Source organism: Sceloporus occidentalis, unplaced genomic scaffold (assembly GCF_023333645.1).
Source record: "Sceloporus occidentalis isolate IW3139 unplaced genomic scaffold, rSceOcc1.0.p SCAF_8, whole genome shotgun sequence".
Lineage (NCBI taxonomy): Eukaryota > Metazoa > Chordata > Lepidosauria > Squamata > Phrynosomatidae > Sceloporus > Sceloporus occidentalis.
Genome location: NW_028316988.1, coordinates 30,562,621 through 30,580,404, shown reverse-complemented (window position 1 = coordinate 30,580,404; position 17,784 = coordinate 30,562,621). Strand labels below are relative to the sequence as shown.

Sequence of the window (17,784 nt, the reverse complement as noted above, 5' to 3'; positions counted from 1 at the left end):
TAGAATTAAGAGAGATCTTAGAAGAGGGATTAGTACTGTTATGTAATGTATGTGAGATCTTTTTTATATATTGTGTGTTTGTATGTGGTTTGATACGCTTAAAAAACTACAAATCCCAGGATTCCATAGCATTGAGCCGTGGCAGTTAAAGCAGTGTGAAGCTGCATTCATTCTTCAGTGCCGATGAAGCCAAGGCCAGAATCTGAACACTGTTTGAACTGAGAGAAGTGAGCAGGGCGGAACCTTTCTCTCGCGGGACGCGTTTCCAACCGGGTCTGTTTACGCAACGCCCCTCGTCTACCGGAAGTCGTCGCGCGGCCGGGTTTCCGCCCCGGACTCGCTTCCGGTTTGTCAGGGACCGATTCGGGCTCCCTCCGCGACGATGGAGGAGCCGGAGATGCAGCTGAAAGTGAAGAAAGGTAACGCGGGAGGGGCATTTCCGGTTGGTGCCACATTAAGAGTCGTCCGGGCGGAGAAGAGGAGAGGAGCGCAATTATATTACCTGTTTTATTTATCATATTTATTTCTTGGATTTTGTGCTAATATGAAACAGGGCATCAAGAGACGTCGGGAAGGGTGTGTCTACATTGTAGAAATAATGCAGTTTGACACCGCTTTAAATGCTATAGCTCCATCCTAGGATTTGCAGTCTTAAGCCTTCTTAAAACCAGGAGTGCTGGGATGCATCCCCACTGCAGAAATAATCCAGTTTGACACCGCTTTAACTGCCCTGGCTAAGTGCTATGGGATTTGTGGAATGGTAGTTTTGTGAGACATTGAGCCTTCTTTGTCAGAAAGCCACAACAAACTACAAACTGCCACAACAAACTACAGTTCCCAGGGTTCCATAACATTGAGCCAGGCAGGGCAGTTAAAGTGGTGTCAAACTGCATCATTTCAGATGTGAGTCACAAAACTACATATCCCAGGCTCAAGGTGGCATACATGATTCTCCTCCTCTTCCTCCTCTTTTTATCCTCACAACAACCTTGTGAGATAGGTCAGCTTTGGTCAGGTCTCCCCTAGAATTTTGTGTTCAGTTCTGGGCACCACAGTTCAAGAAGGATGTTGTGAATCTGGAACTGTGTCCAAAGGAAAACAACCAAAATGGTGGGAGGTCTGGAAACCACCAAGCCCTGTGAGGAACTGAATAATAATAATAATAATAATAATAATAATAATAATAATAATTTGTATCCTGTCTCTCCAAGCAGATCGAGGCAGCTAACAATAATAAAACACCCTTAAAACACAATAAAACAGTTACCATCATTATATCCCAACCCTCCCAAACCCACCCATCCATCTACAATAAAATACAATTAGATATTCAACAATTGTTAAAACAAGGCAGAGGCAGCTCCAGACAGTAGTGGATACTTGATGGAACTAATAGTAAAATTACTAGGATGTCAATCTGGAAAGGCCTGCTGGAAGAGATATGTCTTGATCGCCTTTTTAAAGCATTCAAGACTGGTCATATGTCAGATCTCCTCCGGCAGGCTGTTCCATAAATTGGGAGTGGCAGAAGAGAAGGCCCTAGGTATGTTTAGCCTGGGTAAGAGAATGTTAAGGGGTGACATGATAGCCCTGTTTAAATATTTGAAGGGATGTCCTATTGATGGAGCAAGCTTTTTTTCCTGCTGCTCCAGAGAACAGGGCACAGAACAATGGATGCAAGCTTCGGTAAAAGAGATTCCACCTCAACATTAGGAGGAATGTCCTGATGGTAACATCCATTCAACAGTGGAAGACACTCTCTTGGAGAGTGGTGGAGTCTCCTTCTTTGGAGGTTTTAATACTGGATGACAATTTCATGGGATTTGGGAGTGCTTGGATTCTTCATTTAAGAGGTGGGTTGGACAATTGCCCTTAGGGTCTCCTCCAACTCTATGATTCTCTGGAGATTATCACACATAATCGGTATAGGGACAGGACCATTCTCCCATTCTTATCCCGTCCGTGACAGGAATTGCACAAAAGGCTTTCAGGTCATAGCGCTGATTCTGTCTTTATCCTGTCATTGAATCAGAATTGCATTAATGCAAATTCCGGTTAATGCAAAATGCTGGGCAATGCCACTTCAATGATGGGACAATGACAGGATCTGCGTGATGTCATCTGAAACGCTTTTATGCAATTGCTGTCAGTCGCGCTTTCCAGATGGGATAATGTCCGGGTAAACGCAACATCATCTGAAAGTCCTTACTGTGATCACGCGAGAAAGATGGGACAGGAACAGGACACTGACATCCCAGTCCCCCCCTGCTCTGATTCAAGCAGCGAGCAAGAAAGGTCAGAATTACCTAGTGAGTTTTGTCATGGCTCAGAGGGAAACCTGGATTTCTAAGTACCAGTCCTGTGGTATATTCACTACTCTATGCTGGATCTGGTTGTATTTATACATTTATGTAATTCTCCATCCCCTCCTTTTGATGCAGTGACTGATAAGTTCACGGAGAGCATGTATGTCCTGGCCAACGAGCCTTCTGTTGCATTGTATCGGCTCCAGGAACACGTACGGCGGTCCCTACCAGAACTGGCTCAGCACAAGGTAAGATACATGATGAATCGAGAAGGAGAAATGCATTCTTACAAATGGCAGTTAAGCGAGGATGGATATTCTGCTCAGAAGTGCGGTACGTGAGATGGCCGGATGAGAGGTTTCGAGCATTTATTTACTCCCTGTGTTGCTTTTAAATTAACAATATTGGAGACTGGGGTGGAAATAGGACAATGTCCCATAGAACAAGATACCTAACCCATTCAAACTCCATTTAAAGTCTACAGCGTGGTGGAGTGGTTTGAGGGTTGGACCAGAGTGTGTAACTCTGGAGACCAGGCTTCAAAGCCTGGTTCAGCCATGGAAACCCACTAGGTGATCTCATAGAATCACAGAGTTGGAAGAGACCGCAAGGGCCATCCTGTCCAAACCCATTCTGCCATGCAGGAACCCTCCATCAAAGCATCCCCGACAGATGGTCATCCAGCCTCTGGTGTTTTTAAAAAAAATATTTTATTGGATTAAAATATAATCATCCAAATAAGACCAAATTTGTCAATAAAACTATAATAAATTCAAAAAATTACAAAGTAAGTAGATTCTCACAAAATCCTATCTTACAAATCTTACCTAATACCATAGTCAATATTTATACTTGCACTTCCATTTACTTACTGAGTTAATCCGTTTTCCTAAAACAATTCCACTAACTCTTTCTTACCAATTGTTACAGTCTCCCCTGGGAGTCAATCATATCATTACTCTATATCTTATTGTCCTACCCCTTATCCATAGATCTTGATATTCCTTAATAAACCTTCCAAGTAAATACTTATACACTATAGATTATTATCTGTACCTATTCCTTCCCTCTTAGTTTTTTGAAATCGCTAAGCATATTTCCTTTCTTTTTTCTTCATGTAAATAATTTCCCCAAGAGTTCCATTCCTTATGAAAGTAATCTATGGTTTTCCCCTTCAAAAGAACAGTTAACTTATCCATTTGATAGAAGTCTAATACTTTTAATCTCCATTCTTCCACTGTTGGAGTCTCCTCTGTTTTCCAGGATTTTGCATAGAGCGCCCTTGCTGCCGTTATCATATAGAATAGTGCTTTTTCGTTTTCTTTCTTCAAATTCCAGCTCTCGGTTAGGTTCAAAAGGTACACCTTAGGATCCTTTCTCGCTGTCAAGTTGAATATTTTTTAAATTTCTTTATGTACTTCTCCCCAATATCCTTTAGCCTTCTTACAGTGCCACCAACTATGTAATCAACTGTCATCTTGGCCTCAGAGGGAGCCATCAGGCAGACCAGCAACATCTTGGACTGCCTGAAGGAAGAGGCCTCTCCCTCCTCAACTGTCATCTTGGCCTCAGAGGGAGAGATCAGGCAGACCCAGCAACATCAGGGACTGCCTGAAGGAAGAGGCCCCTCCCTCCTCAACTGTCATCTTGGCCTCAGAGGGAGCCAGCAGGCAGACCAGCAACATCTTGGACTGCCTGAAGGAAGAGGCCCCTCCCTCCTCAACTGTCATCTTGGCCTCAGAGGGAGCCATCAGGCAGACCAGCAACATCTTGGACTGCCTGAAGGAAGAGGCCTCTCCCTCCTCAACTGTCATCTTGGCCTCAGAGGGAGAGATCAGGCAGACCCAGCAACATCAGGGACTGCCTGAAGGAAGAGGCCCCTCCCTCCTCAACTGTCATCTTGGCCTCAGAGGGAGCCAGCAGGCAGACCAGCAAAATCTTGGACTGCCTGAAGGAAGAGGCCCCTCCCTCCTCAACTGTCATCTCGGCCTCAGAGGGAGCCATCAGGCAGACCAGCAACATCTTGGACTGCCTGAAGGAAGAGGCCCCTCCCTCCTCAACTGTCATCTTGGCCTCAGAGGGAGAGATCAGGCAGACCCAGCAACATCTTGGACTGCCTGAAGGAAGAGGCCCCTCCCTCCTCAACTGTCATCTCGGCCTCAGAGGGAGCCATCAGGCAGACCCAGCAACATCTTGGACTGCCTGAAGGATGAGACTTCTCCCTCCTTTAACTGTATTTTTATTGTATTAACGATTTTACTGTACACCGCTATGATCATCGCGGAATAGCGGTCTATAAATAAAACATATTATTATTATTATTATTAAATAAGTTCCAACCTCCTTTTACACTTCCAACACATCTGACTGTTATTTTTGTACATTTTAGATAATTTAAAGGGGGTAAGATACCATCTGTATAGTGATTTATAAAAATTTTCCCTGACATCCACACTTGGAGAGTATTTTATTTTACTTCGCCATAACTTTTGCCACTGATCAAACTGTATTGGTTCTTTTAAATCCTTTGCCCATTTTACCATACATTCTTTTACCGTTTCTTCTTCTAATTCAAAGGTCCTAATCAAATTATATAATTTCGCAATTTGTTTTTTGGGGTTTTTAATTATTTTTTCAAATTCTAAGTACCCTGGTCCTATTCCACCAGTTTTATTATCCATGCTATATCTTTCTTTCAACTGACGATATGCAAACCATGTACATTTAAACCCTTCATTTTGCAGCTCTTCCTGTGATTTTATTTTCCTTTCCCCTTTTTCAATTTTCGTTAAGTCTTCATAAGTTACCCAAGTATTTTCTTTTAAAACCTCTCTCCTAAATAATGCTTCATTCGAAGAAGTCCAAACCGGTATCTGGGGACACCATTTCTTTTTATATATTTCCCAAATTCTGAATAGAGATTTCCGAATTAAGTGATTTTTAAAATTTCCATCAAGTTTTACTTTATCATATACCAAATAGCCATGCAAATCAAATTTTAACTCAATTCTTTCCAAATTAATTAACCTATCAGCCTCTGTTTAAAGACCTCCAAGGAAGGAAACTCCACCATAATCTCTGAGGAAAGAGTTTGTTCCACTGTTGAACAGCCCTTACTGTCAGGAAGTTCCTCCTAATGTTGAGCTGGAATCTCTTTTCCTGAAGATGGCAGCCATTGTTCCAGGTCCTAGTCACTGGAGCAGCAGGAAACAAGCTTGATCCCTCCTCAATATGACACTCCTTCAAGTATTTAAACAGGGCTGTCATATCACCTCTTAACCTTCTCCAGGCTAAACATCCCCAGCTCCCTAAGTCATTCCTCATAGGGCATCATGGTTTCCAGACCCTTCACCATTTTAATCGCCCTCCTTTGGACACGCTCCAGTTTCTCAATGTCCTTTTTGAATTGTGTTGTCCAGAACTGGACACAATAGTCATGCAAACACACAATCTTGGGCAAGTCCCAGTCTCAGAAGATGACAGTGGCAATCACCCTCTGAAGAACCTTGCCAAGAAAACCCTGTGATAAGTTTGCCTTAGGGTTGCCATAAGTCGGAAATGTCTTGAAGGCCCACAACAACAACAACAACAACAAAGAACAAAGAATGAGAGTCTGCCCCCTCTGAGACTGTCCATTCTACTGTCAAACATTTCTTATAGTCAATAAGCTCTCTCTAATACTTAGGTGGAATTTTTTTCTTGTAATTAGCATCCACTGGTTCATGTTCTAGTTTCTGGAGCTGCAAAAAATAAGCTTCTTACATCTTCTAACCACAACCTTTCAAACTGTAGCCCTGGAGACCAGGATTCAGATCTTCACTCAGTCATGCAAACTCACAGAGTAACCTTAGGTAAGGCATACTCTCTTAGCCTCAGAAGAAGGCAAAGGTAAACTCCCATCTGAATAAATCTTGCCAAGAAAACACCTTAGGATGGCCATAAGCTGGAAATGAACTGAAGGCACACAACAACAATAATATCATATTTCAGTCTTCTCTAAGGTAAACATACCCAATTCCCTTAGAGTAGGCAATCTTCAAAAAGTTTGGTTTCCAAGACTTTGATCATCCTTGTCACCTTTCTCTGGACACAGTTCCAGCTTGTCAAGATCCTTCTTGAAATGTGGTGCCCAGAACTGGACACAGCATTCCTCCCTGTAAGATCTGACCAAAGCAGAACAAAGGGGAAATAAAACAGAGTGACCATGTATCAGTGTGCCTTTGCTAGACCATTTCCTGGGTTTTTTCTCAAGTTGAAGTCAGAAGATTCACATCAAATTTGGTGAGAGATTCAAAATCCTCAATCCACAGCGGGGATTGTTTCCCAGATCTTTTGGATAGGGGTTGTAGTGGTACAACTCTCTCTCCTCCCTGTGACAAGTCCAAAAGTGTAGGAGGTTGTGAATCTAAAACAATTGCTAGCAGTTTCCCTCTCTGCCAGGAAGAGGTCTTTTGTAAAGTTAATGCCTTTTGTTGACTGAAAACCAAGCCACCCCCAAATACTTTGCATTACTATAAGGAATGGCTCATAACACACCACTGCTGGGAAAATCCATTTCTTCTCCAGCTACTGTGGGTTTTACAACTACTTTGAGAGTACATATGCCTATGTGTAAAAAGATATGCCAGCCTTCTAAACCTGGCACACTCCATAGACTCCAGATTCTATCATCCCATCTCAGCCATGCTGGACAGAGGCTGGTGCTATTTCTCAGCCCACAAGGGCTCTTGAGGCAACAAATATATGAAAGCAATGAAAACAATCTAACAGTAAAATAAAACTGTTTTGTTGCTGTTGTGTGCCTTCAAGTCATTTCCAACTTATGATAACCCTAAGGTGACTCTATCATATGGGATTTTCTTGGCAAGTTCCTTCAGAGTGGGTTTGCCGTTGCCATTTTCTAAGGCTGAGAGAGTGTAACTTGCCCAAGGTCACCTAGTAGGTTTCCATTACTGGCCTGGGATTTGAAACCTGGTCTCCTAGAGTCCTAGTCCAACGTTCAAACCATTATGCCATGCTGGCACTGTGTGCCTTCACATTATTTCTGACCTATGGCAACCCTACATTGAACCGATCATGGAGTTTTCTGGAGCTGAGAGTGTGTGACTCTCCCAGTGTCACCAAGTGGGTTTCCATGGCGGGACAGGATTCAAACCCTGGTTTCCAGAGTCCTAATCCGACACGCAAACCTCTATAAAACTCTGGCTCTGAAAAAATGAAAGCTATTTTAGTAACACTGTCTAATTTTTATTTAAAGGCAACCAAAGAAACCAATCCTAAAATACAATTGTAAAACAGGGCACAGTTGTAGTGGATGACTTTCAGGTGGGAGGCTAGATTCCACACAAACAGAAGATGCATCTTAAGATATCCTCTCTGGGTCCCTTGTTGTTTAAAACTTATTAAAACTTGCCTTGTTTTAATTTGGGGTTGTATATTAATAGCAATGCCATGAAGGGGTGGGTGGCTTTTTGGAAAAGACCAGAGAAGGTCACCTTGGCATTCTCCTAGCAATGTTTTTTCTTTTTTTCTTTTTAATTTAAAGAAGGGATTTGTTCCTAAATACTTTTCTCTTCCCGGCATCTCATGGATAAAGAGGATATCAGCAAGAGAGGGGGTTGTTAATCTTGGGCAGCCATCTTATAGAAAGCTGCTTCTTCCCTTCCAGGCCTCTTGTTTAGTATTTTTTTCTGCCTCGCTGCACTGATACACTATTAATGCCATTGTCTTAAGCATTAGCTGGCTTTAGTTAATCATTGTTGGCCAACAGGGGGAAAACGCTGGAGAAAAAATGTGCAAAGTCGGCAATGGGGGATTGTCGGGTTGGAAGAGACTCCTTGAGGCCATCTACTCCAGCTCCCTGCAGAGAGCTGGACTAGTCCTGACTCTTGATGAAGACATCCAGAGGGTCATCTTCAGCACCTTTCCAAGTCATGGGTTTCACTGTTGTTGTTGTGTGCCTTCAAGTCGTTTCCAACTTACAGCAACCCTGCGGCAAAGCTGCCATTGGTATACATGGCCAGGTTTATTCAGACGTTTGTCATTGCCTGCTCCTGAGGCCAAGAGATTGTAACTTGCCCAAAGGGTTTCATGACCAAGCTGGGAACTGAACCCTGCTCTTCAGAATCATAATCCAGCACTCAAACCACTACACCACACTGACCCAAAACTTTAACTTGTCCTCTGTTTCCCCAGGCCGACATGCAGAGCTGGGAAGAGCAAAGTCAAGGAGCGATTTACACGGTGGAGTATGCCTGCAGGTACTGACATGAATGCTTCCAACTCCCAGCACATTGACTTCTTTTAAAGGATGATAGAAAAATTGGGGGTACCGGGGGGGGGGGGGTCCTTAAATGTTACACATTCAAACATATCTTTCCAGCTATGCTTACTTTTGTTCAAAACAGGAGCTCAGTCCCCTTGCACAATGTTGTTGTTGTATGCCTCCAAATAATTTATGACTTACAGCAACCTTACAGAGACTGTATCATGGGGTTTTCTTGGCCAGATTTGTTATCAGAGGAGGTTTGCCATTGCTGCCTTCTTGTAGGGCAATTCAGGTGTCCTAAGGCTTCAGCCTTTGTTAAGGAAACAAAAATATTTAAATATTAAAAATATCAAAACCAAGTCTGTTAGAGTCTAGCTTTAAATCAGCAGAATAGTAGAAATGTGTCCTTGTCTAACTATGCTTGTCTAAGAACTGAGACTGACTCATAAACAACACAAGTAGCTTGCAGTTTAAACAAAAGTTTACTAATGGCATGAATCTACAGTACATATGCATAGAGGCTGTATCCTAACCTAGCTAATGAATACCAAAGTTCAGATAAAGAAGAAATCTTTATCTCACCATCTTTCCAAAAAAAAAGTTGAGAGAGGAAAATGGGGAAAGAGTGTGACTTGCACACAATCATCCAGTGGGTTTCTGTGGCTGAACAGAGATTTAAACAGTTGTCTCCTGGATTCCTCATACAACACTCATAATAACTAAGCCATGCTGGCTCTCTCTTTGCACAACACAACACAACATCTCTAATATAAAGGTGAAAGGAATGCCAAAAGCCATCTTGTCTAACCCCCAAGCAATACAGGAGTAGTAGTTGTATTAGTAATAGTAGTAGTTGTTGTTGGTATTGTTGTTGTGTTCCTTCATGTTGTTTCCAGCTTTAGGCAACCTTAAGGCAAACCTATCATAGATTTTTCTTGGCAAGATTTGTTCAGAGGAGGTTTGCCATTGCCTTCTCAGAGTTAAATCACTCTCAAGAGGCAGCCATCCAACCTCTGTTTAAAAACCTTTTTTTTTTTTTTTTTTTTTTTTTTTTATTATTAAAAAAAAAATTTATTACATATATACAGCATAGATGGGCCGGAATAGCCCTCTTACATTAATAACATACTTAATCAACTTTCGACTTCCTTGATCTTCCATTCTGGTCTTAGGTGCTCTTATATATCTGTTTTCACTTCTTCATCTTATACAGCAGTAACATTAATTTTTTCCTCTATACCTGTATGTATAAATAAGTTCACCCATCTCACTATACCATCTAATTCTTTCCTTATTTAAATATACAGTCTGCGTTCCCATATTTTTCCTTATATCTTGCTTGTCTTTGTCATATATAAATAAAAGAAAAGAAATCGCCTTATAATCATCCTCCTATCTCTTAAATTGTCGTTACCCCCACTTCTATAATTACATTATGGGATATCTTTGGATTTACTCCGCCCACCTTCTTTCACAGAACAACACTAATAACTTCCACAATTCCTCATTTGTATTTTCTTCATTTCCTCCCTCTTTTAACCACATAGTTAGTGTGTCCATTTCCATGGCCTCTAGTGCCTTCAATAACCACTCATCTATATCTATATCGCCCCCTTTTTTCCAATTCTTTGCCACAATAATCCTAGCTGTTGTTATGAAATATAATAGTAATTTTTTATATTTTCTTAATGCATCATCCTCAATCATGTTCAATAGTATCATTTCCGGTTCTAATCTTATATGTATTTGATATACCTCTTTTATTATTTCCTGGACCTTTTCCCAAAATTTCTTCACTACCGGGCATGTCCACCACATATGGTAATAAGAGCCATAATGACTATTACATCTCCAACATACATCCGAGCTACCTTTTACCATCTTTGCCCATCTTGCGGGAGGGATATGCCATCTATGCATCATTTTTAAGAAGTTTTCTTTTAAATCAACACAGCACGTAAAACTCAGATCCCTTCCCCACGCTCTCTCCCATCTTTCTAATTGGATATTTCTGTTTACATTCTTCGCCCATTCCACCATACAACCTTTTATCGTTTCTTCTGCACACTCTAATTTTATACACATTTTGTACAACCTTGATATTATCCCTTTGTTCCCCTTTTCCATAATCACGTCCATTTCATTTTTCTCCATGGCTATCCCTTCCTGGCTTCTGTCTTTTTGATATCTTGATTTTAATTGTAGGTATTGAAACCAACTTAACTTTATTCCCTGTTTAATTAACTCTTCTCGGCTTTTAATTTCCAATTCTCTATTCTCTATTTTAAGTAAATCCTTATATCTGAGCCAGTCCTTACCAATTAACTTTCCTTTATCCATAAAAGCTTCATGGGGAGATGTCCATAGGGGTAACCTGCTATATAGCTTATTCTTATATTTCTTCCATATTCTGAATAATGATCTTCGTAAAATGTGGTCATTAAATTGTTTATTCTGTTCTATCTTCCCATACCACATATATGCATGCCAGCCATATCTATTATTAAAGCCCTCCAGATTCAATAAATTTTCGTTTTCTAAGTTCATCCATTCTCTCAGCCAATCTAAACAGTTGGCCTCATAATATATCTTAAAATCTGGTAGTGCAAAGCCTCCTCTCTCCTTCAAATCAATTAATACCTTCCATTTTATCCTAGGTTTCCGACCTGCCCATATAAATTTTACGATATCTTTCTTCCACTGATTAAAAATTTGATCCTTCAAAATTATAGGAAGGTTTTGGAAAAGGTACATTATTTTAGGTAAGATATTCATTTTTATTATAGATATTTTTCCCAGTAATGATACATGTAAGTCTTGCCATTTTGTTAGTTTAGTTTTAATTTCATTCCATGTCTTTTTATAATTGTTATCAAATAACTCTGAGGTTTTTTTGGTTAGGTATATTCCAAGATACTTTATTTTCTTTTGTATTTCAATTTTTGTTTCCTCCCTTAATGACTGTTTCCTTCTTTCTGTCATGTTTAGAACTAGCATAGATGATTTATCTCTATTTATTTTCATCCCAGCTAAGGAGCCGTATTCTTCAATAATTTTTAACACTCTAGGTACGCTAGTCGCTGGATTTTCCACAATAATCAATAAGTCATCCGCGTATGCACATAATTTTGTTTCCTTCCCTTTTATCTTATTTCCTCTAACCTGTGGGTCTTCTCTTATTCTTTTACATAGTACTTCCAAACAAAGTATAAATAGCAACGGAGATAGGGGACACCCCTGTCTTGTGCCTTTATTTATTTTCACACTGTTAGTTCTAGATCCGTTAATTACAATTCTGGCTTTTTGTTCTTGATATAGTTGTTTTATCCAATTTAAGTAATTTTTGCCTATCTCCAACTTATCTAATAATCCAAATATAAATTCCCATTTCAAATTATCGAAGGCTTTTTCAGCGTCTAAACTTACCATTGCTACTTCCTTTCCTGGATTTTTATCATAGTACTCAATTAAATTTACCACCTTTCTAATATGTTGTTTCACATGCCTTTTCGGGAGGAAGCCACATTGATCTTTGTTGATCCAATTAACCAGAAATTTCTTCAACCTTTCTGCCAAGATACTTGTAAAAATTTTATAATCACTATTTAGGAGTGAGATTGGCCTGTAATTCTGTGGGAGAAGTTTATCTTTACCTTCTTTTCCTATCAGAATGATATTTGCCTCCCTCCACGTTGGAGGTGCCCCTTCTTTTAGAATTGCATTGAATGTTTGTGCTAATGGGTCTAACAGAATATCCTGAAAAGTTTTGTAATATCCTATCGTGAACCCGTCAGGCCCTGGAGCCTTCCCACTTTTCCCTCTGGCTATTGCCTGTTGAATTTCTGTTTTTGTAATCACCCCGTTTAGTTTCTCTTTCTCTTCCTTCGTTAAATCCCATTTTTGGATTTTCTCTAAGTATTTATTTATTTCTTCTCTATGTTCTTTTGAATTCGTTGTGTCTCTATATAATGAACTAAAAAATTTATGAAATACATCTTGAATTTTGTGATTTTCCATATATCTCTTTTCTCCCTCTTGGATTTCCATGATTACCTTTCTTTCTTTCTTCTTCCTGACTTTATACGCCAACATTTTCCCCACTTTGTTTCCCCCTTCAAAGAATTTCTGTTTAGTATATTTCATTTTTTTACTTACTTCCTCAGTTAATTTGCTATCTAATTCTTTTCTTAACAGGGCCAGTTCCTTAACTATTTTCTTTCTTTCTTTATAGTTATTTGCCATCAATTCTGTCTCTTTCTTCTGTATTTTATCAGATATCTCTTGCAATTCCTTCCTTTGTTTGTTTTTCCTCTCAAATCCTATCTTCATTAAGAGTCCTCGCAATACTGCCTTTGAGGCCTCCCATATCGTTATCATTTTTAAATCCGGATTCATGTTTTCTTTGAAATAATGTTTCATATGCTCTTTTACTCGTTCTTTTACTTGTATATTTTTAAACATGTTTTCATTCATTCTCCAATTAAATTCTTTCCTTATTGTTTTTATCTCAAGATAGATTGGATTATGATCTGATGCTTTAATTGTTTTTATCTTAACATCTTTTATATCTTTAATCATATCCTTTGATATAAAAAACATATCTATTCTAGATGCTGAGATATGTGGCATCGAAAAAAAGGTATAATCCTTTTTTTGAGGGAATTTATGTCTCCATGGGTCTATAATCGACAATGTATCCTGCATCTCAAAAAATTTTTGTGGGAGTTTCCCCTGTCTCTCTTGGATTTTTTTCTTCGATTGTCTATCCATCTGTGGGTTTAATACCCCATTCCAGTCTCCCATTAATATGAAATGTTCATAACTCAACATTTGTATTAGTTTAGACATTTTCTTATAAAACAAACTCTTTCCTTGTAAAGGGCCATATACTCCAAGCACTAAAGTTTTATTATTATTCACCATCATCTCAATTCCCACAAATCTTCCCTCTGGATCATTTATTATTTCCTTTGCAGGGATTTGACTTTTTACATAAATTGCTACTCCGTTTTTCTTTTTTTTCCCTGCACTGATAAAGAATTGTCCTAGTTTCGGATTTTTTAGATATTTTTCCTCATGTTTCCGGATTCTTGTTTCTTGAATACTAATTACTTCCGCCTTTTCTTTTTCTAGTATGTGGAATATTCTTCTTCTCTTATAAGCCGTGTTCATGCCCTTGATGTTCCATGAGAAGAATTTCATTTTGTTTGTTTTGGTTTTTTATTTTATTTACTCTAGTCTTCTTTCGTTCGGTCCTCGTCTTCTTCCTCTCCGTCACTCAATTCTTCTCGTTCTGTGTTTAGATCAATTCCTCCCACAGCACCAAGGTCCGATTCCTCCTCATTTCTTCTACTTACTACTTCCTCTGTTTCCGTCCTTATTTCCTCTTTTCTTGTCTGCTTTTCCTCTCTTTTCCCTTGTGTTCCTTTCATCTCTTCCTCTTGTTCTCTTTTCTTTTCCTCTTCCTCCTTAAACCATCTGTTATAAAATCTTCTGGCCTTATCAATTGTGTCGATCTTATATTGTTTTTGTCTCCAGTTGAAGGACACCCCTTCAATTGGTTCCCACCGATATCTCACCTGCTTCATCTGTAACATTTTCGTCAATGTACCATATTCTCTTCTCCTTCTTAATATATCTGACGGTACATCTTTGAAGATTTTTAGCTCCTCCCCATCCACGCATATTTTCTTTTCATAACTTGCCTGTATTATATTGTCTTTTATTCTTTCCCTCGATAAATAGACCACTATGTCTCTTGGTAGGCTCCTGTTTCTGGCTATGCTTGAATTAATTCGAAATATTTTATCGATTTCCATGTCCATATAATCTTGTGACGTTTCAACCAACTCTGCTAGCACTGGAATGATTCTTCCATATAAGTCTTCCCCTACTTGTTCCTTTAGTCCTCTTATTTTAATACATTTTTTCCTTTCTCTTGCCTCTTTCAACCTATTCATGTCTCTTTCTTGTTCCTGGGCTTGTATTATTTTTTTCGTTGTCTTCTCCATCTCTGTTGTCCTAGTCTCCAATTCTTTAATTTTCCCTTTAGCTTCCTTCACTTCTTCAATAATTCCTCTCATTGTGCCTTTCAGTTCATCCATTTCCTTTTTAAAGTCCTTCCGTAATTCATTTCGGGATTCTTTAATTTCCTGCTTAATATTTCTTTCACTTTTCATCATATTTTCTTCCATTCTCTGTAACATCTCCATCACTTTAGCATTAGGGTCCATTTTTAATTCTATTGATGGTCTTCTTGATATACCTTGTTTTGGCTCCGACATTTGCACCATCTTTCTTGTAGTCATTGTGGTAGTAGAGTACATAATTTTTTTTTCCTTTAATCTTATATGTCTAAAATGTTAAATCTCCTACAGTATTCTGTTTTTCACTTCTAATCCCTCCTTCTGTCTAATATTCCAACACTATGCAGGCTTTATCTTATTTTGCTTATACTCTTTAACACCTTCTATTTCCACTTCTCTTATTTTTCGGCTTCTCTATCTAATAGCTTCCCCCTGTCTTTTACTCTCTTTACTCCACTTACATAAACAAGGAAAAGTATAAAGAATTAAAGCACTGAAACAGTTAATTCACTTATTTGTAAATGCATTAACACCTCCTGCCACTAGGTGTCTCTCTAACACTCTAACACTCCTTTTCTCCACCCTTGTTCTTCTTGCTGCCTCTTGTCTACTTTTTACCCTTGCGTCATTTCCCTTTACTCATTCCCTATATTCTCTAGAGCATTTCCGCCCTGCCATGTGCGAGTTGGCCTTGAAAACGCCAAGGGGCTTCACTCTCAGTAAGTAAATATCTCAGCAGCCCTTTTAACTTTTTAGGCCTTACTTATTTACTGCTTCTCTCCCAAAGTGCCTTTTTCCCCAAAACGCTTCTCCTCTCCCTCTCTTCCGTATTCTTCCTCACGGACGTCTTCTTCTTCTTTCTTTTCACTCCGCTGACTCTTGGTCCTTCCCGTCTCTTCTCTAGTCGCCCTCCTCTCTTCCCGGACTTTAATCTGCTTTCCGTCTGCTTCTCCTCCTGGATCACCGCCTTCTTTCCGTCTGCTTCTCTTCCTGGTCCGTAGCCCTCCTCCCGTCTGCTTCTCCTCCTGGTCCGCAGCCCTTTTGTCGTCTACTTCTCCTCCTGGTCCGCCGCCTCCCTCCGTTTATTTTTCCTCCTGATCCGCGATCCTCTTTCTTAAGCTTCTCCCGTCACGGTTCCTTCGTACTCCTCCTGCTAACCCTCCATCAGCTTTCCGTCTCCCCTTCTCTTTACAGCAGTCTATTTTCTCCTTCCCTCTTCACTCTTGGGGGGGGTGCTTTTCTATCGTCTCCTCACTCCTTCCTTTTTATTTCCCCTTTAACATGCAATTTCTCACTTGACTGCTGCTTCTCCTCGCAGCTCTGCCTCCGTTTTAACTCCTTCTTCCTTTCCCTTTTTCTCCTCCCTATTTACTCTCTTCCTCCGATGGGTTATTCAAGTAAGGAACTTTCTTCTTCTCCCCTTTCCCAATCTCTTCAGTCACAATTCTGAGAGCAAATTTGGCTGTCCGGCGGGGTTTACTACCTTGGTAGCCCTTTATCTTGCAGCCGCGGTCGTCCTCGTCCCCAGGGTTCCCACACCGCCCTTCTCCTGTAAGAGGGAATCGGTTGGAATCTCCTCTTCGGGGGACCCCTTTGGACCCGTCCGGATTCCCGTACCTCGGGTTGATCTCTAGCTCCCCTTATCTTCTGTTATTTTTCGTTTTTGGAGCTAATCAGCTTGCAAGTGGGGTCGTTTGTAACCCGCTACTGTTACAGACGACTTGTTACACCGCCATCTTTCCCGGAAGTCATTATGGGTTTTTTCTGTTTAAAAACCTTTTAATGAAGGAGAATCTACAATCTTCAGTGGTAATCTGTTCCACTGGTGAAGAACTCTTATCATCAGGAAATTCTTGCTAAGTTTTAGGGGGAGTCTCTTGGAATTTGAATACTTTGGTTGGTGTCCTACTCTCTGGAACAGAAGAAAATAACTTGGCTCCATGTTCTCCTTGACAGCCCTTCCAGATATCTAAAGATGGCCACCATACCAACCTCTCTGCAAGTCTTCCCTTCTCCAAGCTAAACAGAGGGCAGTCATGCATGCAGGGTGGAGAGAAAGAGAAACAACCTCTACACCGACCACCAGCATATGGGTGTCAGGGTGTTTCTGTTGTAGGAGACAGAAAGAAATGGGTGAGATGACGTTGGGGGTTCCTGTTGCAATCTCTTTTCCACTGCCACCCCTGCAGTGTTGTCTCTCTCTTTTACCCTCTCTCTCAAAAGTCAACAGTATGATGCAGCAGCTAAAAAGGCCAATATGATCATGGGCTGCATCAAGATCAAGGGAAGTCCTAGTACCAGTCTATTCTGATTAGTACCTGGAATATTGTATCTAGTTCTGGGCACCACGATGCAAGAAGGAGCTGGAGCATGTCCAGAGGAGGACAACCAAAATGATGAAAGATCTGGAAACCAAGACAAATAATTGAGAGAGCTGGGTTTGTTTAGCTTGGAGAGGAGAAGACTGAGAGCTGATATGATGCCACCATCTCTAAATATCTGAAAGGATGCCATAGTGAAGATGCATGGAGCTTGTTTTCTTCTGCTCCAGAGACAAGAATGCAAACCAATAGAATAGATTCAAAAACACCACCAAGAAAAGAGATTCCTCCTAAACATTTGGAAGAACTTTCTGATTTTAAAAGCTCTTGGAGTGTGGAATGGACTGCATGGGAATGGACTCCTTCTTTGGAGGTCTTTTGCCAGAAGTTAAATGGGCATCTTCTTAGGAGTGCTTTAATTGTGTTTTCCTGCATGTCAAGGGGTCCCTTCCAACTGTACGTTTCTATTATTCCCTTTTTCTTTCTCTCTCTCTTCAGTGCCATCAAGAACATGAAGGACAGTAGTGTGTATTTCAAGAGCATTGAAGGTCTGCTCCGACATGCCACTGCTGTGAAAGATTGGCTGAATTCTGCCCGCAGGTAGCTCTGGGCAGTGCATGAAGAGCCGCCACTTGCACCCGGTTCAAATCAGCACGGTGAGAGGACTCAAAACAGCACCACTCACCTCTCCTTCTTTGCCAAAATAAGAGCATTAGCATTTGGCTGTAATAACTTTTTTTAAAAATGTAATTATTAGGATTATTGTCATTATTAATAATATTAAATCTCTGGGAACCAAGACC

General features: G+C 40.2%; 1 protein-coding gene across 2 annotated transcripts; it reads left to right on the top strand.

Moving 5' to 3' along the window:
• Positions 1-305: 305 nt before the first annotated feature.
• LOC149308505 (BLOC-1-related complex subunit 8-like) lies at positions 306-17,782 on the top strand. Of its 2 annotated transcripts, none has more exons than XM_089535865.1 (4): positions 306-419; positions 2,442-2,554; positions 8,502-8,566; positions 17,480-17,782. In XM_089535865.1, exons 1-4 carry the CDS (start codon positions 383-385, stop codon positions 17,583-17,585), a joined length of 321 nt encoding a protein of 106 aa, XP_089391991.1. In that variant the 5' UTR covers positions 306-382; the 3' UTR covers positions 17,586-17,782. The 2 variants fall into 2 exon arrangements, with proteins under 2 accessions (XP_089391991.1, XP_089391992.1); XM_089535866.1 differs by lacking the exon at positions 306-419 and adding an exon at positions 460-576.
• The last annotated feature ends 2 nt before the right edge of the window (positions 17,783-17,784 follow it).